General features: G+C 40.0%; 1 protein-coding gene across 1 annotated transcript; it reads right to left on the reverse strand.

The window, feature by feature from the left end:
- Positions 1-359: 359 nt before the first annotated feature.
- LOC115847324 (tripartite motif-containing protein 60-like) lies at positions 360-27,117 on the reverse strand. The gene is given in 6 exon segments (XM_030847037.1): positions 360-429; positions 7,646-7,783; positions 11,212-11,444; positions 11,446-11,759; positions 11,762-11,965; positions 26,811-27,117. Coding segments are annotated over 6 exon segments (1,266 nt in total).
- Between the last annotated feature and the right edge of the window lie 833 nt (positions 27,118-27,950).

The raw sequence follows: 27,950 nt of genomic DNA on the forward strand, positions 1-27,950 counted from the left end.
TTTATCCTTGGGGATGGTACTCTCTTCCTCCTTAGATAACATCTTTCAGTTTTAGTGAACTCTTTTTAAAATTAATTAACTAATTAAATAATACTTATTGAGATACAACTGACATATCATATGATATAAGTTTAAGGTGTACAACCAGTTGATTTGATACATTTATATATTGCAATATGATTGCCACCTTAGCATTAGCTAACACCTCTATCATATTACATGGTTATTTCTGTTTTGTGATGGGAACAATTAAGATCTATCTTCTTGGAGGACCTTCAAGATGGCAGAGGAGTAAGATGTGGAGATCACCTTCCTCTCCAACCAATACATCAAAAATACATCTACGTGTGGAACGGTTCCTACAGAACCCCTACTGAATGCTTGCAGAAGACCTCAGACTTCCCAAAAGTCAAGATACTCCCCATGTACCTAGGGTAGGGCAAAAGAAAAAAGAAAAAAACAGAGAGAAAAGAATAAGGATGGGACCTGCACCTCTGGGAGGGAGTTGTGAAGGAGGAAAACTTTCCACACACTAGGCAGCCCCTTCACTGGTGGAGATGGGGGGTGGGCGGGTGGGAAGCTTCGGAGCCTCAGAGGAGAGAACAGCAACAGGGGTGCAGAAGGCAAAGCAGAGAGATTCCCGCACAGAGGATCGGTGCCGACCAGCACTCACCAGCCTGAGAGGCTTGTCTGCTCACCCGCCGGGGCAGGCGGGGCTGGGAGCTGAGGCTTGGGCTTCAGAGGTCCGATCCCAGGGAGAGGGCTGGGGTTGGCTGTGTGAACACAGCCTGAAGAGGCTAGTGCATCACAGCTAGCAGGGAGGGAGTCCGGGGGGGAAAAAGTCTGGAACTGCCTAAGAGGCAAGAGACCATTGTTTCAGGTGAGGAGAGGGGATTCAGAGCACCACCTAAACAAGCTCCAGGGAAGGGCGTGAGCCGTGGCTATCAGCGCAAACACAAGAGATGGGCATGAAACGCTAAGGCTGCTGCTGCAGTCACCAAGAATCCTGTGTGTAAGCACAGGTCACTATCCACACCCCCCTGGGAGCCTGTGCAGCCCGCCATTGCCAGGGTCCCGTGATCCAGGGACAACTTCCCTGGGAGAACACATGGCGCGCCTCAGGCTGTTGCAGTGTCACGCTGGCCTCTGCCACCGCAGGCTTGCCCCACATTCTGTACCCCTCCTTCTGCCGCCCCGGCCTGAGTGATCCAGAGCCCCCTAATCAGCCGCTCCTTTAACCACCTTCTTGTCTGGGTGAAGAACAGACGCCAGAGGGTGACCTACACACAGAGGTGGGGCCAAATCCAAAGCTGAACCCCAGGAGCTGTGCGAACAAAGAATAGAAAGGAAAATTTCTCTGTGCAGCCTCCAGAGCAGCGGATTAAGTACCCACAATGAACTTGATGTGCCCTGCATCGGTGGAATACCTGAACAATGAATCATCCCAAAATTGAGGTGGTAGACTTTGGGAGCAACTGTAGACTTGGGGTTTGCTGTATGCTACTGACTAGCTTCTGATTTTTATGTGTATCTTAGTATAGTTTTTAGCACCTGTCATCATTGTTGGATTTGTTTATTGGTTTGGTTGCTCTCTTTTATTTTTATTTTTTTACTTTTTAAATTTTATTTTAATAATATTTAAAAAATTTTTTATTTTAATAACTTTATTGTATTTATTTATTTATTTATTTTTCTTCTTTCTTTTTTTCCTCCCTTCTGAGCCATGTGGCTGACAGGCCTGAGCCTCTGAAGTGGGAGAGCTGAGTTCAGGACATTGGATCACCAGAGACCTCCCGGCCCCATGTAATATCAATTGGTGAGAGCTCTCCCAGAGATCTCCATCTCAACGCTAAGACCAAGCTCCACTCAATGACCAGCAAGCTCCAGTGCTGGATACCCCATGTCAAACAACTAGCAAGACAGGAACACAACACCACCCATTAGCAGAGAGGCTGCCTAAAATCATAAGAAGTTCACAGACACCCCAAAACACACCAACAGACACAGTCCTACCCATCAGAAAGACAAATCTAGCCTCAGGCACCAGTCCCCTCCACAAGGAAGCCTACACAACCCACTGAACCAACCAACCTTAGCCACTGGGGGCAGACACCAAAAAAAATGGGAATTATGAACCTGTAGCCTGCAAAAAGGAGACCCCAAACACAGTAAGTTAAGCAAAATGGGAAGACAGAGGAACACATAGCAGATGAAGGAGCAAGGTTAAAACCCACCAGACCAAACAAATGAAGAGGAAATAGGCAGGCTACCTGAAAAAGAATTCAGAGTAATGATAGTAAAGATGATCCAAATACTTGGAAATAGAATGGAAAAAATACAAGAAACATTTAACAAGGACCTAGAAGAACTAAAGAGCAAACAAAAAATGATGAACAACAAAACAAATGTGATGAAAAATTCTCTAGAAGGAATCAATAGCAGAATAACTGAGGTAGAAGAACAGATAAGTGACCTGGAAGATAAAATAGTGGAAATAACAACCACAGATCATCTTAAAGAAAAAAGACTGAAAAGAATTGAGGACAGTCTTAGGGACCTCTGGGACAACCTTAAATGCACCAATATTCGAATTATAGGGGTCCCAGAGGAGGAAGAGAAAAAGAAAGGGACTTAGAAAATATTTGAAGAGATTATAGTTGAAAACTTCCCTAATATGGGAAAGGAAGTAGTCAATCAAGTCCAGGAAGTGCAGAGAGTTCCATACAGGATAAATCCAAGGAGAAACACACCAAGACACATATTAATCAAACTGTCAAAAATTAAATACAAAGAAACACTACTAAAAGCAGCAAGGGAAAAACAACAAAGAACATACAAGGGAATCCCCATAAGGTTAACAGCTGATCTTTCAGCAGAAACTCTGCAAGCCAGAAGGGAGTGGCATAAAGTGATGAAAGGGAAAAACCTACAACCAAGATTACTCTACCCAGCAAGGATGTCATTAAGATATGATGGAGAAATTAAAACCTTTACAGACAAGCAAAAGCTGACAGAGTTCAGCACCACAAACAAGCTTTACAACAAATGCTAAAGGAACTTTTCTAGGCAGGAAACACAAGAGAAGGAAAAGACCTACACTAACAAACCCAAAACAATTAAGAAAATGGTAATAGAAACATACATATCGAAAATTACCTTAAATGTAAATGGATTAAATGCTCCAACCAAAAGACATAGACTGGCTGAATGGATAAAAAAACAAGACCTTTATATATGCTGCCTACAAGAGACCCACTTCAGACCTAGGGACACATACAGACTGAAAGTGAGAGGATAAAAAAAGATATTCCATGCAAATGGAAATCAAAAGAAAGCTGGAGTAGCAATTCTCATATCGACAAAATAGACTTTAAAAGAATGTTACAAGAGACAAGGAAGGACACCACATAATGAGCAAGGAATCAATCCAAGAAGAAGATATAACAATTGTAAACTGCACCCAACATAGGAGCACCTCAATACATAAGACAAATGCTAACAGCCATAAAAGGGGACCTCGACAGTAACACAATCATAGTAGGGGACTTTCACACCACACTTTCACCAATGGACAAATCATCCAAAATGAAAATAAATAAGGAAACACAAGCTTTAAATGATACATTAAACAAGATGGACTTAACTGATATTTATAGGACATTCCATCCAAAAATAACAGAATACATTTTCTTCTCAAGTGCTCATGGAACATTCTCCAGGAGAGATTATATCTTGGGTCACAAATCAAAACTTGGTAAATTTAAGAAAACTGAAATCATATCAAATATCTTTTCCAATCACAATGTTATGAGACTAGATATCAATTATAGAAACAAATCTGCAAAAAATACAAACACATGGAGGGTAAACAATACACTACTAAATAACCAAGAGATCACTGAAGAAATCAAAGAAATCAAAAAATACCTAGAAACAATTGACAATGAAAACATGAGGACCCAAAACCTATGGGATACAGCAAAAGCAGTTCTAAGAGTCAGTTTATAGCAATACAATCCTACTTCAAGAAACATCTCAAATAAACAATCTAACCTTACACCTAAAGCAATTAGAGAAAGAAGAACAAAAAACCCCAAAGTTAGCAGAGGAATGAAATAAAAAAAATCAGATCAGAAATAACTGAAAAAGAAATGAAGGACACAGGACTTCCCTGGTGGCCTAGTGGTTAATAATCCACCTACCAAGGCTGGGGACATGGGTTTGAGCCCTGGTCTTGGAATATACCACATGCCACGGAGTAACTAAGCCTGTGCACCACAACTACTGAGCCTGCGCTCTACAGCCTGCAAGCCATTTCCTCTAAGATCAGGAAAAAGACAACGTTGTCCACTCTCACCACTATTATTCAACATAGTTTTGGAAGTTTTAGCCACAGCAATCAGACAAGAAAAAGAAGTAAAAGGAATCCAAATCAGAAAAGAAGAAGTAAAACTGTCACTGTTTGCAGATGACATGATACTATACATAGAGAATCCTAAAGATGCTACCAGAAAACTACTAGAGCTAATCAACGAATTTGGTAAAGTAGCAGGATATAAAATTAATGCACAGAAATCTCTTGCATTCGTATTCACTAATGATGAAAAATCTGAAAGAGAAATTAAGGAAACACTCCCATTTACCACTGCAACAAAAAGAATAAAATACCTAGGAATAAACTTACCTAAGGAGACAAAAGACCGGTATGCAGAAAACTATGAGACACTGATGAAAGAAATTAAAGACAATACAAACAGATGGAGAGATATACCATACTCTTGGATTGGGAGAATCAAAATTGTGAAAATGACTATACTACCCAAAGCAATCTACAGATTCAATGCAATCCCTATCAAAGTACCAATGGCATTTTTCACAGAACTAGAACAAAAAATTTCACAATTTGTATGGAAACACAAAAGACCCCAAATAGCCAAAGCAATCTTGAGAAAGAAAAACGGAGCTGGAGGAATCAGGCTCCCTGACTTCAGACTATACTACAAAGCTACAGTAATCAAAACAGCAGGGTACTGGCACAAAAACAGAAATATAGATCAATGGAACAGGACATAAAGCCCAGAGATAAACCCACGCACATATGGTCACCTTACCTTTGATAAAGGAGGCAAGAGTATAGAATGGAGAAAAGACAGCTTCTGCAATAAGTGGTGCTGGAAAAACTGGACAGTTACATGTAAAGGAATGAAATTAGAACACTTCTTAACACCATACACAAAAACAAACTCAAAATGGATTAAAGACCTAAATGTAGGGCCAGACACTATAAAACTCTTAGAGGAAAACATAGGCAGAATACTCTATGACATAAATCACAGCAAGATCCTTTTTGACCCACCTCCTAGAGAAATGGAAATAAAAACAAAAATAAACAAATGGGACCTAATGAAACTTCAAAGCTTTTGCACAGCAAAGGAAACCATAAATAAGATGAAAAGACAACCCTCAGAATGGGAGAAAATATTTCCAAATGAAGCAACTCAGAAAGGATTAATCTGCAAAATATACAAGCAGCTCATGCAGCTCAATCTCAAAAAAACAAACAACCCAATCAAAAAATGAGCAGAAGACCTAAACAGACATTTCTCCAAAGAAGATATACAGATGGCCAACAAACGCATGAAAGGATTCTCAACAACACTAATCATTAGAGAAATGCAAATCAAAACTACAATGAGGTATAATCTCACAGCAGTCAGAATGGCCATCATCAAAAAATAAACAAACAATAAATGCTGGAGAGGGTGTGGAGAAGAGGGAACCCTCTTGTACTGTTGGTGGGAATGTAAACTGATAAAGCCACTATGGAGAACAGTATGGAGGCACCTTAAAAAACTAAACATAGGGGCTTCCCTGGTGGCACAGTGGTTGAGAGTCCACCTGCCGATGCAGGGGACACGGGTTCGTGCCCCGGTCCGGGAAGATCCCACGTGACGCGGAGCGGCTAGGCCCGTGAGCCATGGCTGCTAAGCCTGTGTGTCTGTAGCCTGTGCTCCACAACGGGAGAGGCCACAATAGTGAGAGGCCCACATACTGCAAAAAACAAACAAACAAACAAAACTAAACATAGAACTACCATACGACCCAGCAATCCCACTACTGGGCATATACCTGAGAAAACCATATTCAAAAAGAGTCAGGTACCACAATGTTCATTGCAGCACTATTTACAATAGCCAGGACATGGAAGCAACCTAAGTGTCCATCGACAGATGAATGGATAAAGAAGATATGGCACACACATACAATGGAATATTTCTCAGCCATAAAAAGAAACGAAATTGAGTTATTTGTAGTAAGGTGGATGGACCTAGAGTCTGTCATACAGAGTGAAGTCAGAAAGAGAAAAACAAATAACATATGCTAACACATATATGTGGACTCTAAAAAAAAAATGGTTCTGATGAACCTAGGAGCAGGACAGGAATAAAGACACAGATGTAGAGAATGGACCTGAGGACACGGGGAGGGGGAAGGGTAAGCTGTGACAAAGTGAGAGAGTGGCATTGACATATATACACTACCAAATGTAAAATAGATAGCTAGTGGGAAGCAGCCGCATAGTACAGGGAGATCAGCTCGGTGCTTTGTGACCACCTATAGGGGTGGGAGAGGGAGGGTGGGAGGGAGATGCAAGAGGGTGGGGATATGGGGATATACGTATACGTATAGCTGATTCACTTTGTTATACAGCAGAAACTAACACAACCTTTTAAAGCAATTATACTGCAAGAAAGATGTTAAAAAAGAACTATCTTCTTAGCAACTTTGAACTTTTTAATACAGTATTGTTATCTATAATCATAATGCTTAGTGAAGCAAGCAGTTTACTTACTGCTTCCAGAAGCCCATATGTAACATATGCTAATTATATGAAATTATACCTTTAATCTGTACATAAAGAGATGACCAAATTGATGTTCTTCAAAATGTTGAAAGTAGTTTCCACTGGATAGAGGGTTTTAAGGAAATTTAAGAAGAAACTTTATTTGTATTTTTGTGTATGTTGGAATTTTTTTTTAAAAGTATGCATCATGTTTACAAAAACGTTAAAGCTATTCCCAGAGGAAACATTAAAAATAAACCTCAGCACCGATCCTTTGTAATTTTATTTTTTAACCAAGGACAGACTATGGTCTGCTACTTATTTTGGAGGATAATCTCTAGATTACCAAAGGAAAGGCCTTTTTTTACATTGTGGTCCTGGGTCACCTCTATCAGAATTACTTATGAGGCTTGTTAAACATACAGAGTTCCAGGCTCCCTTCCCCACCACTACTGAATCCCAACCAAAGCAAATAAATCAACATCTCTGTGGGGTGGGACCCCTACATGGTTCCCAAGCGCTCCTGGAGAAATGTATGTACACTTAAGTCTGAGAACCACCAGACCTAAAGGAAGGATTAGCAACTTCACTGTGTCATTCATATCTATAATTATATACATTCTCTCCCTCTCTCTGTCTCTCCACCTATTTTCCCACAGTCTACAGAAGCTGAAACTGAGATGAGGTAAAGGCCTCAAATATCAGGTGTTTCAATGATTAAAATACTTAGGAAAACCCACAGAATTGTTGATATTCATAGCAATCCCCAATCTTTTTTTGTTCATTTCTGTCTCAACTTACCTGGTTCTTGGGTTTTTGATGAAGCCAGTGTTTATGAAATTAGGGCAGAGACGTGTTGTTTTGACTCCAGTGTTTTCTAAGGCAGCCAGTTCTTCAGTCAAAGCTTTATGAAATCCAACAGCAGCAAACTTGCTTGAACTGAAAATAAACAGTTCAAGAGAGAGTTCACAAGATAATTCAGGAAAGCTGCTGCATCTATTTAATGGCAATGTCTGTTTTCCTTAGTTAAATGTGGTGCTCTGCCAGGCAGCATGGCCACATCTGGGTCTCAGGGCCTGGCCCAGACCTACTGAATCAGAATCTGCATTCTAGATGATCCTCAGGAAAATTTATAGGCACAGCAAAGTCTAAGAAGTGCTGGCATAGAACATTTACTGCATCCCAGCATCATTTATCAGTGTAAGAACTGAGTAGGTTTAAATGTCTTGTTAGGAAAATTGGTAGGGTGTTTGTTTTTGTTGTAGCTGTTCCCCTAAAATTTAATGTTGCTATAGGCTGTTCGTTATTTACTATAGTATGTTCATGGAATTCATTGGGAAATTCTCCAGCATAAGTCCTAGTCTTCCCTTAAGCCTTAGCTTGATTTCCTCAAAGAGGCCTTTCCTGACCCCTAGTCTAAATTATTTTCCCATTATATGGTAATCTTCAGTTTTCCAAGAAGCACATCTTGGACTTGTAATTAAATATTCATTTGGGTGAATTTTTTTAATGTCTGGCCCCCATACCTTTACTATAATAATCTCCATGACTGTTTTGGTCTCCAATGAATCCCCAGGGGCTGGCACAGTGCTTGGCCTATAATAGGTACTCAGTAAATATTTGTCAAATGAATGAATCAAAATGCAAAGCAATTCTTATTGTCATAGTGCCTTCATTTGGAAAGAGAAGGGAAATTTGTCATATTCTAAGTGGACATTACTTTTCCAGCTAGGCTTTTAAAGAAAGCAGCATTATTGAGATATAAATTCACATACCATATAATTCACTCACTTAGGTGTACAATTCAATGGGTTTTGGAATATTACATTATTAATTTTTTTAAATTATACAAAATATTTATAATATAAAATTTACTATTTTAACTATTTTTAAGTGTATAATTCAGTGGCATTAATTACCAGATAGATTGTTTTTCTCTAAGTCTGTACAGATTACCAATTTTTTTAAATGAATTTTTAAAAAATTATTTATTTTTGGCTGCATTGGGTCTTTGTTGCTGTGCATGGTCTTTCTCTAGTTGCAGCGAGCAGGGGCTACTCTTCGCTGTGGTGCATGGGCTTCTCGTTGTGGTGGCTTCTCTTGTTGCGGAGCGTGGGCTCTAGGCGCACGGGCCTCAGTAGTTGTGGCACACAGGCTCAGTAGTTGCAGCTCACGGGCTCTAGAGCGCAGGCTCAGTAGTTGCGGCGCATGGGCTTAGTTGCTCCGCAGCATGTGGGGCCTTCCCAGACCAGGGATCTAACCCATGTCCCCTGCATTGGCAAGCAGATTCTTAACCACTGCGCCAGCAGGGAAGTCCCCAGATTAGCAATTATACAAAGTAAATTCTTGCCAATTAATCTGTGCTTTGGATAATAGAAAGTTGTGGAAAGTTCTCTTTTATCTTTTTTTTTTTAAAGCTTAGACACTTATTGAAGGCTTAAAAGAAAGATTGCTAGATTCAGTTACATAAAATGTAAATCTTCTATACACTGAAAAACAACACAAACAAAAATAATATCTAAAATTGATCACTATATACCAGACACTGTCCTCAGTTATTCAGATGCATTATTTCATTTAATCCTCACAGCAATTCTGTGAAATAAATACTATTTATGATCTCCATTTCCCAAAAAGGAAACTTAGGCAGAGGCGGGGTTATAGAACTTGCCCAAAGACACAAAACAAAGTGGTGGAAACAGGCTTTAAACGTGGGCAACAAACCAGGCCTCTATATTATATACTCTAAACTTTATTAGCTCCTAACCAAGTTAAGAGGTAAATGCAACATATAGGACAAAGATTAAGGGTGAATACATGACAACTTTTATAAATGAATAAGACAATACTCTAATGAATAAATGCCTAAGGACATTAGCAGAAAGTTTACAGAATAAAAATACCAATAGATATATGTATATAAATTTTTTTAGGAGTAATTAATATAAATACAAAGTAAAAAAAGACGAAATTTTTGCCTAGCAGTAATGGTAAGGATATGAGGAAACTTTTTATTTGTTTGAGTTGTTTTTCAATGTACAGAATACTTTCATTCTACATGATTGAACTGGCAATCTTTTAAAGCCATAAATATATGTCTAAGCTTTAAGAAAAATAAGTGAGAGAGAAATTTCCACAGAACTTCCTATTTTCTAAAGCACAGGTTAATTGGCAGCATTTTCTGGAAGGCAATCTGGCAAAAGGTATAAAATTCATTAAAAATATATCATGCTCTTAGATCTGGTAATTTCTCTTTTAAGTATATATCCCAAGGAAATAATCAATCATGTTTCTAAAGATTTATGTTCAAGGATAGTCCCTGGGGTATATAGTCCATGAAGGCAAATAGTTGCAAACACTGAAAATGTCTGGAGTGGACAGATGCTGTTTTTGCCCATCAGCATTCATATTCCCTCATTCTGGTAAGATCGCTCTGATTTTGTCGGATTACACCCAGCTCCTCCTCTCCATACAGTGATCGAATCCAAATTGGTCTAGTTAGAGTGAACTCTAGAACTAGAACATTTGAAGGCATGGCTTTTCCCCCACCTGCTGAACTTGGAGTTGAAAGGATATTATTCCAGAACTGCTGGTAGCTATCTTGCCAACAGAGGACAGCCTACCTAAGACTTTTCCTCTTTTGGTCTGGGGCAGTTTAAGTTTTGTGTTCCTTGCAACTGAAAGAGCCCTGAAAAATAAATTATCCAACAATAAAGGATAAACTGAATAAACAGTGGCACATATATACCATGCAAGAATTGAAAATGATGTTGCACATATGTATTTATTAACAGCAATATGTTCATTTTAAATTAAAAAAAAGCAAATTTACGTATGCAATTTTTTTCAATGCATGACTATATATCTACATTTAAAATGTCCTAAAAAATGATAACAAATGCTTATCATGGTTATTTCTGTGTGGTGAGACTATCAGTAAATATTCTCTTTTTTCTTTTACTAAACTGTATTTTCTGATTTTTCTTAAGTGAACCAGAAGTGCAGGGATATATTAAAACTCATAGTTAATGATCTTGAGTGTGTTAAAGGAATTTTATATTTTTGAACTTCAGAGTGAATTTGTTTTTAGACATATATATGAAAGCTAACAGTGAGTGTATTTTTTCTGCACTTTGTGACATTACACCAAATTTCTTCTTACTGTCAATAATCTGAATTAATATTTTCATTCCAAATTATTCTTTTAGATAACATTTCATTACAAGTTAATGATCAGGACTCAGTTTTGCCATGTCTTCCCATACTGGTAACTTTCATGCTTATAAATTGGCTGAGTTGACAAAATACATTAGCCAGAGTTTATAGGTGAACAAAAAGAACAAACAAGTTTGCAAGGATAGTCTAACCACATCTGCAGAGTGGTTGTTCGTATGTCATGGCAAGATTCCCCTACCTCCCTCAGCAGATGTTTCAGTGTGGAAGCATGATCTGTAAATGTTACAAAGTTTTCACAGAGTTTTGTTAAAATGTCCATCTCTTCATCTTCCATCTGCCTAAGAATATCCTCTTGCTGATTCCGTAGAAACAGTCTAAATTGCTCACATTCAGAATTTATTTCTTCTCTCCTACATTTAACCTGGTTTCTCACGTTCAACTGATTGGCTGGCTTGCAGAGTTATCACTTTTTCAACTTGTTCCATATCACTCTTCAAGGGCTCAACGGTACATTCTAGAACTTTCCTGTGATGAGAGGCAGCTTTCATGATGGGGCAATTGTAGTGTTTCTGGTGTTGAATGGAGAAACAGCACTGTGTACATAAAACCTCTAGGTCCTTCCCACAAAAAAGGGTCAGAAACTGATTGTGCTTCTCACACACAGAATTCTCTTCCTGCCCCTTCCATGTGCTCCTTCTGATCTGGAGTAAATTAGCAACTTCAGTCAAGTGACTGAGCTGGGTTTGCTCCTGATGTTCTTGTCTCCAAACCAAAAATGGCAGACAGGACAGGGGAAAGTATCACCTAGGTCCTTCCAAGTCATGTTGATGCATGAGCAACAGAAGCTGTGCCCACAGTTGATGGTTACTGGATCTTTCAAGTTATCCACACAGATGGGGTAGCTAGACACCTCTTGTGCCTGTACCAGGGCTCTCACGAACTCCACTGAGTTGAGAACAAAAGTGGTGGATAAGAATGCTCCCTGTGGCAAGGCCTGCCTCAAGCTCAAGACCCAGTGAGAAGTGGATATCTTCCTCCAGAGATCATAGATTGACCAGCTTTACGTTGCACTGGACCGGCATGCTGATGACAGCCACCGAAGTCTTGCTGAGTCCCCTGCACCTACCTCAACTTGAAGGGCAAGAGAGATTCACTGCTTGTACCTCTATTGCAAATTAGCCCACTGAAATTTAACATTAATGAGTTTCTTCTACAAGTAAGTAGCCACAGGTTCAAGAAAGCAATCATTCCTATGGGGGAGAAAAACTTTTAATTTCAAAATTTCCTAGACGGGCAATCACAATATAATAATTAATTCAGGCAAGAATCATCAATGACTGCAAATACTGTAAGGTAAAATTTCATGGGAAATAATATATTCACACAATCTCAAAATATCACTCTGAGAATTATAGTTCATGTGTAGAGAGACAAAATAAGTGCCTTTATGATGTAGAGAATAGAGAACACCTCCTGACCAATGAATGGATAAATTGATGGCCTGCGATGGGAAGAAAAACAGCACATATGGAACAGTTCTGCCCCCCCCCCCATTACCCAAATCTAATCACAGGGAAATAATCACCAAAATTGAAACCATGGAACATTCAATGGTCTTAAACACTGCATAAACAAGAATGACACTGAAAAAAAATATGGGGGAGTGTTCCACATTAAAAGAGACTAAAGAAACAACTAAGAGAAATTCATGATCTTAAGCTTTGATTCTAGATAGGCAGGAAAACTGCTGTAAAGTGGATAGTATGGGACAACGGGGAAAATCGGAATATACACTATTTATTAGATAAGGGTATCATAGTTAACCTTCTTGAATTCTAAAATTACACTTTAGCTACATAAGAAAGTATTCTATTCTTAGGAAAGGCATGATGAAATACTTATAGATGAGGGGTCATGAACTTTGAATGTTACTCTGAAATACTACTTTACAAAAAGCGGGTGTCATGGTTTTGGTATGATGTGGGAGTGTGATGGCTGTGACTATAAGACTTCATAGAGATGGAATAGTTCTCTATTTGGTGGTGGCTACATGAATCTGCATGCCATAAGTGTCACAGAACTATACGTACTCATTTGACAAATATCAAATTCTTGGTTTTCATATAATATTGTTAAGAAACATGGGAACGTAGACAGTGGGTCCATGGGACCCCTCTGTACTATCTTTAAAAGTTCCTTGAATCTATCATTATTTCAAAATATTAAAGTTTTAGAAAAATCACCTGCAGGCTCAAACAAATGGTTAACTTAAATGGAAGTGGTCTCACTCATTTTGTAGTACACTGGGATATAAATCACTATATCCCTTGCTTTTTCTACTCATTTATTGTTCTGTACATTTTGGGGGCAGTCCCCTACCTTGTGAGATATATGAGTGCAGTACAGAAGCCTAACCTAGACCAAGCCACCAACAGCTCTCCACTTGGTTATGGTACCACCCTTCTACCTGGTCAGCCTGCTTCCACTCTTGCTCCCTTGCATCCATTCCCACTCAGTAATCAAAATTTTCCATTGAATAGACAACTTATATCCTCTCTTCCCAGTGATTAAATTTTTCCAGTGTCTGAATGCACTTTAAAACCTCAACTCAACATGATACAAAATCTTAAGTACTGATCCTGACTAGTCACTTTGAGGTTGAGTCCTATCTTTCTTTCTTCCTTGGTACACTGCAGCAAAAATTAACTGTTTTTGGTTGAATATGGTGATTACAAAATTTAATTAACAATCAAGTTAAGAAGAAAAAAGGGGAAATTTTATTCGAGCCAAACTGAGGATTATAACCTGGGAGACAGACTCACAGAAAGAATTGTTCCACCTGTTAGAAGTTAGAAAGCAAAGTCGTATACATTTTCAAGACAAAGAATCTTATATCAAAATGACATACTGATATTTTACATAAAGTTCATGAAGGATACATAGTCCAGGTAAGCATGTCCAAAGTGAGCAGCAAGTCACTATGACTCCTACAGAGTTGGGAAAGAATGCTATTCTTTTAAGAAGTTAAGTTGCTAGGGTCAGATGAACGGGAAAACAATTGATCTTTAAGGTTGAGCAGGCAGTCCCATCTTTGAGGAGCTCTGGTTTATGTGTAATGCAGAAGCACCCTGCACATTGGGGAGGGAGAGAGGTGGCCCAAACAAACACAGAAAGAGGATTTTATGTTTACATATTCTTGTCCTGCCTTAAAATATAAATTTTATTTCATCGATGCTGAGGTCATTGCTATGGAGTTAAGCATTCTCCGCAGGAATCTTTGTACACCTCTGTGTTTTCTTTCAGGTCTCCTCTCTCAAATGTTATCTCCTCGAGGAAACAGTTTCTACTCACATAGTTTGACTGTCTTCCTCTCCCTGCACTCTCTTTGCTATCCCCTCTGTTTTCTTTCATAGAATGCAATCATAATCTAAAATTGTCTACCTCATGTGTGTTTTTGTTGGTTATTTTCTCTTTTGTCCATCAATAGTAAGATAAGTAGGTTCTTAGTCTACCTCATTGGCCTGTAGTAGATACTCAAGAAGGGCTTTTTATTAAAAAATAAATAATAATAATGAATACAAAATGAATAAACCCTAAAAAACATTAATATTAAAAATGTCAATGTTATATAAAAGACAGAAGTGGGGAGACTGTTCAATTACAAAAAATTAAAGAGAAGAGACAACCAAATCTAATCTGAATTTCTCTGGGAATAGAGAGAAAAAGTTATAAAGGACATTGTAGGTGCAACTGAGAATATTTATACATGAACTGGTATTAGATGGCCTGGTTGAAGGGCAGTCAGGGCCCTGCATTCTTGGCATACATAATAGACTTCAAAGGCCTATGTTGAAATTCCTCTCCCAGCACTAATTTCATAGTTGGTATGAGGGTTTAACTGAGAATCAGTGACTGTGTGGAAGGCACTTACCACAGTGCCTGACACACAGCAAACCTTACCAGAGAAGGGGACTCAAGCTCCTTCCACAAAGTCTCAACTCAACCCAGGGAAATGTAAGGAAAGGGTCACCTAGTCAAAGGGAATAATATTTATACAGACGAGACACTAACATAGAAGCGTTTCAGAAATACTGAGCCCTGCTAGATCAGAGGAAAAGGAGACAGGAGCTGTGAGTCAGTCTGTGCTTGAAAACCCACCTTCTATCAGCCCATTCCTACCATTCACACACACCATACAAACGCTGCTGTCCAAACACACACATGCGGATAACAGTGGCCAGAATATCTGGCAAGTAATTCCTACTCAAGGTAAGTGTTAGCTGGGGTGGGGTGAGGAGTGTGATTTACCTGTGGAAGAGGATTACCTGCATGTATATTCAGGAAGGCAGGCCATACACAGTCCAATTGGCTTAAGCTCCTTCAGGACCCTACGCCCAATGTTCTCCTAAAGTGAGCTGGATTATAATGGGCAAGGAGGGACGATAAAATGCATGACAAGTATATACAACCATATTTTATTAATTCTAAGATGCATATTTTTTTCACATTTTAATAATTCTGAAATAAGATAGCGTAGAAGTGATGAGTCAGAATGGGGTAATTTCCCCTTGGTTATAAGCACAAATCCAGCATTAAATGTGAAATCATGACAATTTTACTATGTTCAAGCATCATTTTATGTGAAATGTGAACAGCAGAAAAAGTTAAAAAATGGTGCCTGATAATGTGGGGGAGAAGGAAAAGGAATAGTGTACTGATGGTTGAGTAGCCACTATTTGAGAGAATAACTCTGCCTGGAAATTAGGCATGACAGGACAGAATAAACCAGCCAGAGGTTTCTCTAACTTTTCCTTTTGAAAGTCTTCAAAACTACAGCAATATTGAAACAATAATGTAGTCAACCCCCTTATTCCCTTGCTTAGAGTGTCCAGTTTTTAAGATTTGGGCTGACCAGTATTTCTCACTACATGTGAGGGCAAGAGTGTGTATGAATATATACGTGTGTAGAATATATTATTTCAAACAGTTTAAATTATAGACATCATGTCAGTTTTCCCTTAAATACTTAAACTAATATTTCTTGAGAATATGGACAGTCTCCTTTTTTATTACAAAACTTTATTGTACCCAGTTTACGCTAATATACCTATACCATTGGGGCCATTTCTCAGGGTTGTGTTTGCAGAAAGCATCCTTGAAAGGGGAGGTAAAGTCTCCCTGTGGGACCAGAAACAGGCTTGCTATGAAAGGGGATCCCCCAAACTCAGGGATCTCTGAATGTGTTGCAAACCCACAGTGTGCACAGCATCCACGTGGCCCCTCCACATCACCTCTGTGGGACTTGGGAGGTATGGGGAACTGACACATCATGATGCTCATGCTTCTGACTGGGCCAATAGTAAGAGTCCTCTGTCTCTGACCCTAGGAGTTTGTGTCATCTGGCATCAACTATGAAACATTAACAGGCTAACTTATTAACTTCCCAGTAGCATAAAACTCTAAACCATTAAGCACACTGTACTTCTTGTTACTTCTGTACCTAATAAATATATATTTAGTTTTTATCCCAGGTTCCTGACACAGGACTCTTAACAACCTTGAAATCTCCCTAGTGTTAAGAGGGTCTTTTGTATGCTAATGAGATGAGTGATGGCCAAGGACCCATAGACAGCACCAGAATGGAGGCAAGTCACCAGAAAGATCAAGGTACGATTAGAGTGTTGGAACTTTCAGTCCTAACCTGTGACTTCCTGGGGAGAGGCACTGGAGATTGAGGTAATCACCAATGACCAATGACTTAATAAACCATGTCAACATAGTGAAACCTCCATTAAAAAAATAAAACCAAGAAAACCCCCCTGAATGTTAGGGTTCAGAGAACTTCTGGGTTCTGATGAATACACCATGGTGCTTTGGGGATGACATGCAGTACCTAACCCAGAACAGATGCTCAATAAGTGGCACTGTACAAAAAAGAGTTAAAAGAGCAGGCTTAAGACTGCTGTCCTTAGAAAGGCCTGCTTAAAAGGCTGGCCCTTGGGTCCTGTCTGGGAACTTGGATTTTGTAAGGGTTACCACCATTCCCTGATAATGGCTCACTGTGCTAAAGTGTAGGTACAAATGATGTGGTTTATGCTAACCACCAGTATTCCTTCTGGGAATCTGGAGATCTGATACATTCTAGGCAGAGGTTGGCTACATGACTTGTTCCCCCCAGATTTGGGGGCAACAAGCCTCTAAAGAGCTTCCCTGGTAACAACATTTCACACATGTTGTCACAACTTGTTGCTGGAGGTGTTAAGTGGGTCTGTGTGACTCTCCTGGGAGAGGATTCTTGGAAGTTTGCCTTGGTTTCCTGAGACTTCATCTCATGCATCTTTTCCCTTTGTTGATTTTGCTGTATCCATTCACTATAATCAATCACAGGTCTGAATATCCTTTACCCTGAGATTTCTGAGTCCCCCTAGTAATAGCGCTACCTAGGTCTCGGGGACTCCTAGACACAAGATCTTATACATTTTCAAAGTGAAAAAAGCTCTTAGAAATCTATCTCAACTGCCTAGATTTTTATTATATCATGTAACATTGTATTAAAGTATATACGATAGCACTATTTCAGTCTAAAAGCTACTATAAATTTTGGTACTGCTAAATCTTTAGTGAGAAGAAAAGGTGTTAACTGCTCATGGCAGTAGTTTGGCAAAGAAAGTTTGCATGCATCTAGTTTTGAAGGAGCTGTAAGGTATTAGTGCATTAAAATTCTTTTTTGTTACATTGTAATTAAAGGATAACAGAATATGCCACCCCAAAATATGCCCATTTGGCATAAGGATGATTTTGAGCAGACTATTTTGAGAAACTGTAGACACAGAAGCTCAGAAAACAGAGTAGAATTTAGGGAAATTTATATTAGAAAGGGAGACTGTACCTGGCAGTGCTCTATTTCCAGAGATCACTCATCTACCTGACTTATTTGCATGGCAGAGCAAACTTTACCAACAATTTCCTCTCCTCACCTTCCAGTGAATTGCCTTCCTCCCATTTGAAACCCAGGCCCCTATCCCTTTGCTCTTTTCAGTCTGGTATATAAGCCTCAGTTGCCAGGCTGCCTTTTGAGTCTCATTCTTTTATGGAGCTCCGACATGACCATATGTATTTAAAGTTTTTTGTTTTTTCTCCTGTTAATCTTTAATTATGGAAGGGGAGATGGGTGTCTCAGCCAAGAACCCAGCAGAGTAGAGGGAAAAATATTTTTCCTCCTCTATGGTATAAAAAGAAATGTATAAAGTAATGAAAATGTGTCTTCTGACCTTCCAATCTAATGTTCATAAATAACACTGTCATGTCATGGATTCCTAATCCTTGTTTAAAATTCCATATTTTACAAATGCATTTTGGCTGATTAAATATATAAGGTTTTAAGAATATTGCCCAAGGCTATACAGGTAGTACATTACAAGTATGACTAAAGAAGATGGCAGAGCAGAAGGATGCAGAGTTTGTGTCTCCCCACAACTAGGGCACCAACCAGATGCTGGGGGGGACCTCGACACCCAAGGGGATATAGGAGGAACTCCTGAGTGACCGGGTAGGACATGGGGGGTAGCAAGCAAGAAGGAGGGGTGGAGGCCAGATGGAACTGGCGCCATTGAGGGGTGGCTGGGAGAGGGAGGGCTTCCCACACCTGGAGGGACCCTCGGGGGTTTAGACGATCGGGGGGAATGCAGCTGGCATTTCCCCTGCCCAATCAGGTTTGGGGAAGCCTGCTGGGGTACCGGGGGTGTCCTCAACCCTCTGGGGCCCCCTCTGGCTGCAGAGATCCTAGGGGCATAGAAGGGAGAGAGGGGGGAAAAATGGAGGAGGGGCAGATGGGGAGGGACCCTCTGGGATCTGAGGATGGTGGGGAGGGAAGGCATGGATGGCGTTTTCCCCACCCACTGGAGCCTGCTGGGTTCCTGGGCCTGATCATCCACATTCCAAGGCCTGAGGCACTTAAGGGCCCCTCCAGATGACCCTAAGCCCTGCCCCCCCCATCCCCCAGGGTCTTTTCTGGCTAGGTCCTAAGCATAGGCCACCACCTACACCCCGCCTGTGCCAAAGCCCTGCCCCCCACATAAGCCCCATCCCCCATGGCCAAGTCCTTTTGCAGCTTTTTTTTTCCCCCTCATTTTTGCTCTTGTGGTTCTGTTTTACTTTCTGGTCATATTTCATCTATATTTTTATTTTTTCTAACATATTTGTTAGTTTTCTAATTTTATTTTAATTTTTACTTTTTGTTATTGTTCTGCTCCTTTTTTTTTTCTTTTTTTTCTTTTTTTGCTGCCCCACATGGGTTGTAGGATCTTGGTTCACAGGCAGGGCATAAAGCCTGAGCTCCTGTGGTGAGCTCCGAGTCTGAACCAATGGACAAACAGATAACCTCAGATCCCAAGGAATATTAATTAGAGTGAGGTCTCCTGGAGATCCTCATCTTGGCACCAAGACCCGGCTGTACCCAACAGCCTACAAACTCCATGCTGGAAGCCTCAGGCCAAACAACCAGTAAGACAAGAACACAGTCCACCCATCAAAAAAAAAAAAAAAAGAGACAACAAAAAAATATGTCACAGATGAAGGAGCAAGGTAAAAACCTACAAGACCAAATAAATGAAGAGGAAATACGCAAGCTACCTGAAAAAGAATTCAGAGTAATGATAGTAAAGACAATCCAAAATCTCGGAAATAGCATGGAAGCACAGACCAAGAAAATACAAAAATGTTTAAAAAAGAAGAACTAAGGAACAAACAAACAGAGATAAACAACACAATAACTGAAATGAAAAATACACTAGAAGGAATCAATAAGAGAATAACTGAGGCAGAAGAATGAATAAGTGAGCTAGAAGACAGAATGGTGGGGAAAAATGCTGAGGAGCAGAACAAGGAAAAAAGAATAAAAAGAATTGAAGGCAATCTCAGAGACCTTGGGGACAGCACTAAAGGCACCAACATTCAAATTATAGGGATCCCGAAGAAGAAGAGAAAAAAAAAGGGTCTGAGAAAATATTAGAAGAGATTATAGTCGAAAACTTCCCTAACATGGGAAATGAAATAGCCCCCCAAGTCCAGGAAGCCCAGAGAGTCCGTACAGGATAAACCCTAGGAGAAAAACACCAAGACACATATTACTCAAACTAACAAAAATTAAATTCAAAGAAAAAATATTAAAAGCAGCAAGGGAAAAGCAAAAAATAACATACAAGGGAATCCCCATAAGGTTATCAGCTGATTTTTCAGCAGAAACTCTGCAGGCCAGAAGGGAGTGGCAGGATATACTTAAAGTGATGAAAGAGAAAAACCTACAACCAAGATTACTTTACCCAACAAAGATCTCATTCAGATTCGTCAGAGAAATCAAAAGCTTTACAGATAAGTAAAAGCTAAGAGAATTCAGCACCACCAAACCAGCTTTACAATGAATGCTAAAGGAATTTCTCTAGGCAGGAAACACAAGAGAAGAAAAGGACCTACAAAAACAAACCTAAAATAATTTAGAAAATGGTAATAGGAACATACATATCCATCATTACCTTAAGTGTAAATGGACTAAATGTCCCAGCCGAAAGACACAGACTGGCTGAATGGATTCAAAAACAAGACCCATATATATGCTGTCTACAAGAGACCCACTTCAGACCTAGGGACACATACAGACTGAAAGTGGGGGAATGGACAAAGATATTCCATGCAAATGGAAATCAAAAGAAAGCTGGAGTAGCAATTCTCATATCAGATAAAGTAAACTTTAAAATAAAGAATGTTACAAGAGACAAGGAAGGACACTACATAATGATCAAGGGATCAGTGCAAGAAAAAGATATAACAATTATAAATATTTATGCCCCTAACATAGGAGCACCTCAACACATAACACAAATGCTAACAACCATGTAAGGGGAAATCAACAGTAACACAGTAATTGTAGGGGGCACTAACACCCCATTTACACCAATGGACAGATCATCCAAACAGAAAATAAATAAGAAAATACAAGCTTTAAATGACAAAATAGACCAGATAGATTTAATTGATATTTATAGGACATTCTACCCAAAAGTAGCAGAATACATTTTCTTCTCAAGTGCACACAGAACATTCTCCAGGATAGATCACACCTTGGGTCACAAATCAAGCCTCAGAAAATGTAAGAAAATTGAAATCATATCAAGGATCTTTTCTGACCACAATGCTATGAAATTAGAAATCAATTACAGGAAAAAAAAACTATAAAAAACACAAATACATGGAGGCTAAACAGTGTGCTACTAAATAACCAAGATATTACTGAAGAAATCTAAGAGGAAGTTAAAAAAATACATAGAAACAAATGACAATGAAAACATGGCAACCCAAATCCTATGGGATGCAGCAAAAGCAGTTCTAAGAGTGAAGTTTACAGCAATCCAATCTCACCTCAAGAGACAAGAAAAATCTCAGATAAACAATCTAACCCTACACCTAAAGCAACTAGAGAAAGAGAATAAAGAAAACCCAAAGTCAGTAGAAGGAAAGAAATCATAAAGATCAGAGCAGAAATAAATGAAAAAGAAATGAAGGAAACAATAGCAAAGATCAATAAACCTAAAAGTTGGTTCTTTGAGAAGATAAACAAAATTGATAAACCCTTAGCTAGACTCATCAAGAAAAAAACAGAGAGGAAGCAAATCAACAAAATTAGAAATGAAAAAAGAGAAATGACAACTGACACTGAAGAAATGCAAAGAATTATAAGAGTCTACTATAAGCAACTATATGCTGATAAAATGGACAACCTGTAAGAAATGACAAATTCTTGGAAAGGTACAATTTTTCAACAGTGAACCAGGAAGAATTAGAAAATGTAAACAGACCTATCACAAGTAATGAAATTGAAACTGTAATTAAAAATCTTCCAAAAAACAAAATTCCAGGACCAGATGCCTTCACAGGCGAATTCCATCAAACTTTTAGAGAAGAGCTAAAACCTATCCTTCTAAAACTCTTGCAAAAAATTGCAGAGGAAGGAACACTCACAAATTCGTTCTATGAGGCCATCATGACCCTGATATGAAAATGAGACAAAGATATCACAAAAAAAGAAAATTACAGACCAATATCATTGATGAACATAGACGCAAAATTCTCAACAAAATATTAGCGAACAGACTCCAAAAACACATCAAAAGGATCATACACCATGATCAAGTGGTATTTGTCTCAGGAATACAAGGATTCTTCAAAATATGCAAATCAATCAATGTGATATACCATGTCAACAAATTAAAGAATAAATCCACATGATCATCTCAATAGGTGCAGAGTAAGCTTTTGACAAAATTCAACAACCATTTATGATAAAAACTCTCCAGAAAATGGGCAAAGATGGAGCCTACCTCAACATAATAAAGACTACATATGTCTAACCCACAGCAAACATTATTCTCAATGGTGAAAAATAGAAAGCATTTCCACTAAGATCAAGAACAAGATGTCCACTCTCACCACTGTTATTCAGTTTTGGAAGTCCTAGCCACAACAAGCAGAGAAGAAAAAGAAATAAAAGGAATCCAAATTGGCAAAGAAGAGGTAAAACTGTCACTGTTTGCAGATGACATGATACTATACATAGAAAGTCCTAAAGATGCCACCAGAAAAATATTAGAACTAATCAATGAATTTGGTAAGGTTGCAGGATACAAAATTAATGCACAAAAATCTCTGGCATTTGCATACACTAACAACGAAAGAAAAATTAAGGAAACAATCCCATTTACCATTGCAACAAAAAGAATAAAATACCTAGGAATAAACCCACCTACGGAGGCAAAAGACCTGTACCCAGAAAACTATAAAACACTGATGAAAGAAATCATAGATGACATAAACAGATGGAGAAATATACCATGTTCTTGGATTGGAATAATAAATGTTGTGAAAATGAATATATAACCCAAAGCAATCTACAGATTCAATGCAATCCCTATCAAATTACCAATGGTATTCTTCACAGAATTAGAACAAAAAATCTTACAATTTGTATGGAAACACAAAAGACCCTGAATAGCCAAAGCAACCTTGAGAAAGAAAAACTGAGCTGGAGGAGTCAGGCTCCCCAACTTTAAACTATACTACAAAGCTACAGTAATCAAGACGGTATGGTACTGGCACAAAAAGAGACATATAGATCAATGGTACAGGGTACCACATCTGTCACACCCTAGCACATATGGTCACCTAATTTATGACAAAGGAGGCAAGAACATACAATGGAGAAAAGACAGACTCTTCAATAAGTGGTGCTATGAAAACTGGACAGCTACATGTTAAAGGATGAAATTAGAACACTACCTAACATGATACACAAAAATAAACTCAAAATGGATTAAAGATTTAAATTTAAGGGTGGACATTATAAAACTCTTAGAGGAAAACATAGGAGAAACACTCTTTGACATAAACCACAGCAAGATCTTTTTTGACTCACCTCCTAGAGTAATGAAAATAAAACCAAAAATAAACAAATGGGACATAACTAAACTTAAAAGCTTTTGCACAGCAAAGGAAACCATAAACAAGATGAAAAGACAACCAACAGAATGGGAGAAAATATTTGCAAATGAAGCAACAGAAAACAGATTAATCTCCAAAATATACAAACAGCTCATGGAGCTCAATATCAAAAAAACAAACAACCCAATCAAAAAATGGGTGGAAGACCTAAATAGACATCTTACCAAGGAGGACACACAGATGGCCAAGGGGCACATGAAAGGATGCTCAACACCACTAATTATTAGAGAAATAGAAGTCAAAACTACAATGAGGTATCACACCAGTCAGAATGGTCATCATCAAAATATCTACAAACAATAAATGCTGGAGAGGGTGTGGAGAAAACAGAACCCTCCTCTACTGTTGGTGGGAAGGTAAACTGGTACAGCCACTATGGAGAACAGTATGGATGTTCCTTAAAAAAATAAAATTAGAACTACTATATGACCCAGCAACCCAACTACCAGGCATATACCCTGACTACCATAACTTAAAGGGACACATGTACCCCAATATGCATTGCAGCACTATTTCCAATAGCCAGGACATGGAAACAACCTAAATGTCCAACAACAGATGAATGGATAAAGAAGATGTGGCACATGTATACAATGGAATATTACTCAGCCATAAAAAGGAAAGAAATTGGGTCATTTGTAGAGATGTGGATAGACCTAGAGTCTGTCATACAGAATGAAGTAAGCCAGAAAGAAAAAAAAAACAAATATCATATATTAATGCATATATGTGGAATCTAGAAAAAGGGTACAGATGAACCTATTTCAGGGCAGGAACAGAGATGCAGACATAAAGAATGGACATGTGGACACAGTGGGGGATGGGGAGGGTGAGACCAATTAAGAGATTGGGATTGATATATATACACTACCATGCATAAAATAGGTAGCTAGTGGGAACATGCTATAAAGCACAGGAAGCTCACCTCAGTGCTCTGTGATGACCTAGATGGGTGGGATGAGGGTTGGGGTGGGAGGGAGGTCCAAGAAGGAGGGGATATATGGATACATGTAGCTGATTCACTTCATTGTTACAGCAGAAACTAACACAACATTGTGGCAATTATACTCCAATTAAAAAAAGACTAAAAATAAGAAAAAAAGGAATTCCCTGGTAGTCTAGGGTTTAGGACTCTACACTCTAACTGCCTGGGGCCCAGGTTCAATCCCTGGTCAGGGAACTAAAATACCACAAGCTGTGTAGCACAGCCAAAAAAAAAAAAAGACTGAAATTTCTGGAACCAGAAAGAAACATTCTATTGTTTCATAGAGAGTATTTCATTTAAATTAAGCAGGTGCCCTGGCGTTCCCACACATATTCCTAATGGGTTCTCCCCTCCCCCATACTTATCTCCCCAAACCCACCTTCCAGACTCAGGCCTTGGAGTGAAAAGAACAGTTTTGGGGGACACTTTTCCAGTCCAGGCTACATACAGAGGCCGACTATTCTGACTACCGTCTTCTACTCCATGCCGACCATCAATTCCATAACTCTACAGCACTCTACACTCAAATGTAATCCTCTTACTCTCCAATGTTCATTACCGTTAAAACAGTGAGATCCTGAGGATGAGGCCCTCCGGCCCCTCTGCTCGCCCTGCCACCACACATCTGTCACGCCACAAACCCACTTAAGATTTTACATTTATTTTTTGTCAGCCATTGGTTAATGACACTAGAGTGTATGGTTCATGGTCTGAATTCTTTGCTATTTTTCCTCAAAACTGATTATCTACTCCATTCTTATGGCTGTTGAAAAGCTCGGCTAGCGTGCGCTCAATAAACATCAGGCTAAGAAATTAAACCTGTGGCGGATTCCCAGCTCTCAAGATTCGACCTGTGACTTTTCTTAAGAGACCACTAAGTCTGGCGCCAGGAGATGCCCAGAAAGGCCCCTGCTCAGCTAAGCTCCCTCCGCCCTTCCTCAGGGCCCTCCCGGCTCACCTGGAGCAGGTGGCTCAGCCCTCTCAGGCCCGAGGCTCTGAGGAGTCTGGAGGCTCCAGGGCAAGGCTCACACCTCTGGCCCCTAAGAGACCAGTCCCTGGAAACACTCTCTGGGCCACGGTGATGGGTGGGTGCACTGGAAGTGGGCGCGGATGGGCCTGCGCATGCTCAATGTCTAAGGGTGGGGACCCGGAAGAGCCTGAGCAAGATGGTGGGGAGGGGTCGTTTCCCAGGTGACTGGGCAGTCATTGGCTTCTGCTGATCCTCTAATTCCGGAGCAACATTTTCACGTTATTAGTGCTTTGAGGTTGGTTTGAAAAGCTTCACCACTGCGTCTTCTTCCTTCCCTGCACAGTAGAGGAGTGAAGAGCACAGCTCCAAAGGCTTCAGGTGGGCTGGCGTCACAGGGTGCAGTGGGCGAGGGGTAGTTTTGTTTCTGAAACCTAAGAACAATCAGTCACCTCTTTGGATCAGTTGCTTCTGGGTGGGTGAAGATTATGCCTGGCCTCCCCGAGGAAGTAACTTTTTTTTGTTTTTTTGTTTTTGTTTATTACTGTTTATTACAAGGATGTTCCCTGAACACAGGGAGAAAATAGAACATACACATTGTCTTCTAAGGGGGTTCAGTACTCATCTTCAACTAGACTTATTGTAAGTGATTTTGAAAGAGGTCCAATAGAGAAATCGGGCTTAAGTTTTTCTGTAAAAATGTCACTGAATAAATATAAAGGAAATCTCTTTTTCAAATTACAAAAAGAAATTTCTCCCAACTCATAGTCCAGAAAAACGCCAATCCGACATGGGTTTCCTGAATCCCCTGTGTTAGGTGCACTACCCCAGAGCTGCATTTGCCAGGAGCCATTGCTTGGGGATGGTGATATAGGAGCATTTCTGGGGAAAGATTCTTTACACATACCTAAGGAGCAGTCACCTAGGCCTCTTCTACCTCCCAAAAATGCCTGCCAGCATCAAATCCCTCAGAACTCAGGACTTCTAGGTGAGAAGTAAATGCCTCGGGATTAAGAACACAGTTTGGTTCCATCCTTCGAAATGTTGCAGTTTTCCTGTCTTGTGAAACTTTGAGACTGTGGTGAGCAGTTTCAGCATCTAGTGTGAGATGTACCTGAAATGTGCAGATCATTTTGTGGAGGCCAAAATATTGTGGGGGGAGAGTGAAAACCTCCTTCTTTAATTTGTAGGAAAAGGCTGCCGGGCTCTTTAGGTTTCCATATGTGCTGTGGATCCTTTCAATGCCTGTCAGTAAATCCAGGTCAGGTTGCAACACTTATTTATTTCACCAAGTAGATTTTTCAACGTGGATCCGTGGCCCGATATTTGGTGTTTTTTTTCAATTATTTTATCTTGAACATCCTTCTCTTCACTTAGTAACCTAACATGAGTTTCATCATGCTCTGTTCCCAAGAAATGCTTAATGCATTCAACTTCGGAGTGCAATTCCCTCCTTTGATTGTTCACCTTCCGCACCAACTCAAACGATTTTGAGGCTTGCATTTCTAATGACTTTTCAGCATCTTCAAGCTGCTTTTTCAGGGGCTCAATGTGGACTTTGTGCCTCCTCCTGTGACAGGCTGCAGCCTGCTCCATGGGTGCCAGGGGGTGATCGCGATGGTCAGAGGAGAGACCCTGCACTGAAGACACAGCAGCTCCAGGTCCTTCTCACACAACAGGCTCAGAACCTGCCTGTGCTTCTCGCACGGGGGTTTCTCTTTCTGCCATTTCCTCTTTTCCTCTGTGCTGGGAAGCTGCTTCACAAAATCAATCATGAGACATAACTGAGTGTTCCTTCCAAAGCCCTTGTCAGGGCAGGGCTGGAGACAGACATGACAGGGGAAGATGTCGTGGAGACCCTCCCAGCACTGTTGGATGCAGGGGTGACAGGAGTTGTGCCCAGTCAGTGGTCACTGTGTCTCTCAGGTAATCCAGGCAGATGGGGCAGCTGGCCTCTGCTTGGAGCTGTGCCAGGGAAGATGCCAGGGCCATCGTGCAGGGAGGGTTTCTGTCTGAGGAGACTCCCTTCAGAGAAACCTGGCTCTCCAGGGGTGGGGACAAGTGAGAACCATCTGACCCTCCAGCCTTCTCTCTGCTTCTTCACGGCTGCCAGTAGGTTTGCCAGGATCTGCAGGGAGCTGTGGCCACTCAGGCCTATTTCTACCCCTTCCCTTCAACCCTACAGCAGCCGCCAGGAGGACTGAGAGCCCCAGTCAGTCTCTGCTTCCTTTGGCATTTCTGTCCCTTTTACTTAATGCGCTGAAAGCGAGCTTTCTAGGTGGTCGTCTTCTTCACAGAGAGCCACTGCTCCCAGTAGTGATGAAAATCAACAGCACAGGGACACAATCGGCAAAATCCAGGTGTGGGCAACTCTATGGCACAACTCACCAGCTCCTTCAAGAAAATGATAACAAGAGGGAAAAGAATGT

The sequence above is a fragment of the Globicephala melas genome, chromosome 5, assembly GCF_963455315.2.
Source record: "Globicephala melas chromosome 5, mGloMel1.2, whole genome shotgun sequence".
Classification (NCBI taxonomy): Eukaryota; Metazoa; Chordata; class Mammalia; order Artiodactyla; family Delphinidae; genus Globicephala; species Globicephala melas.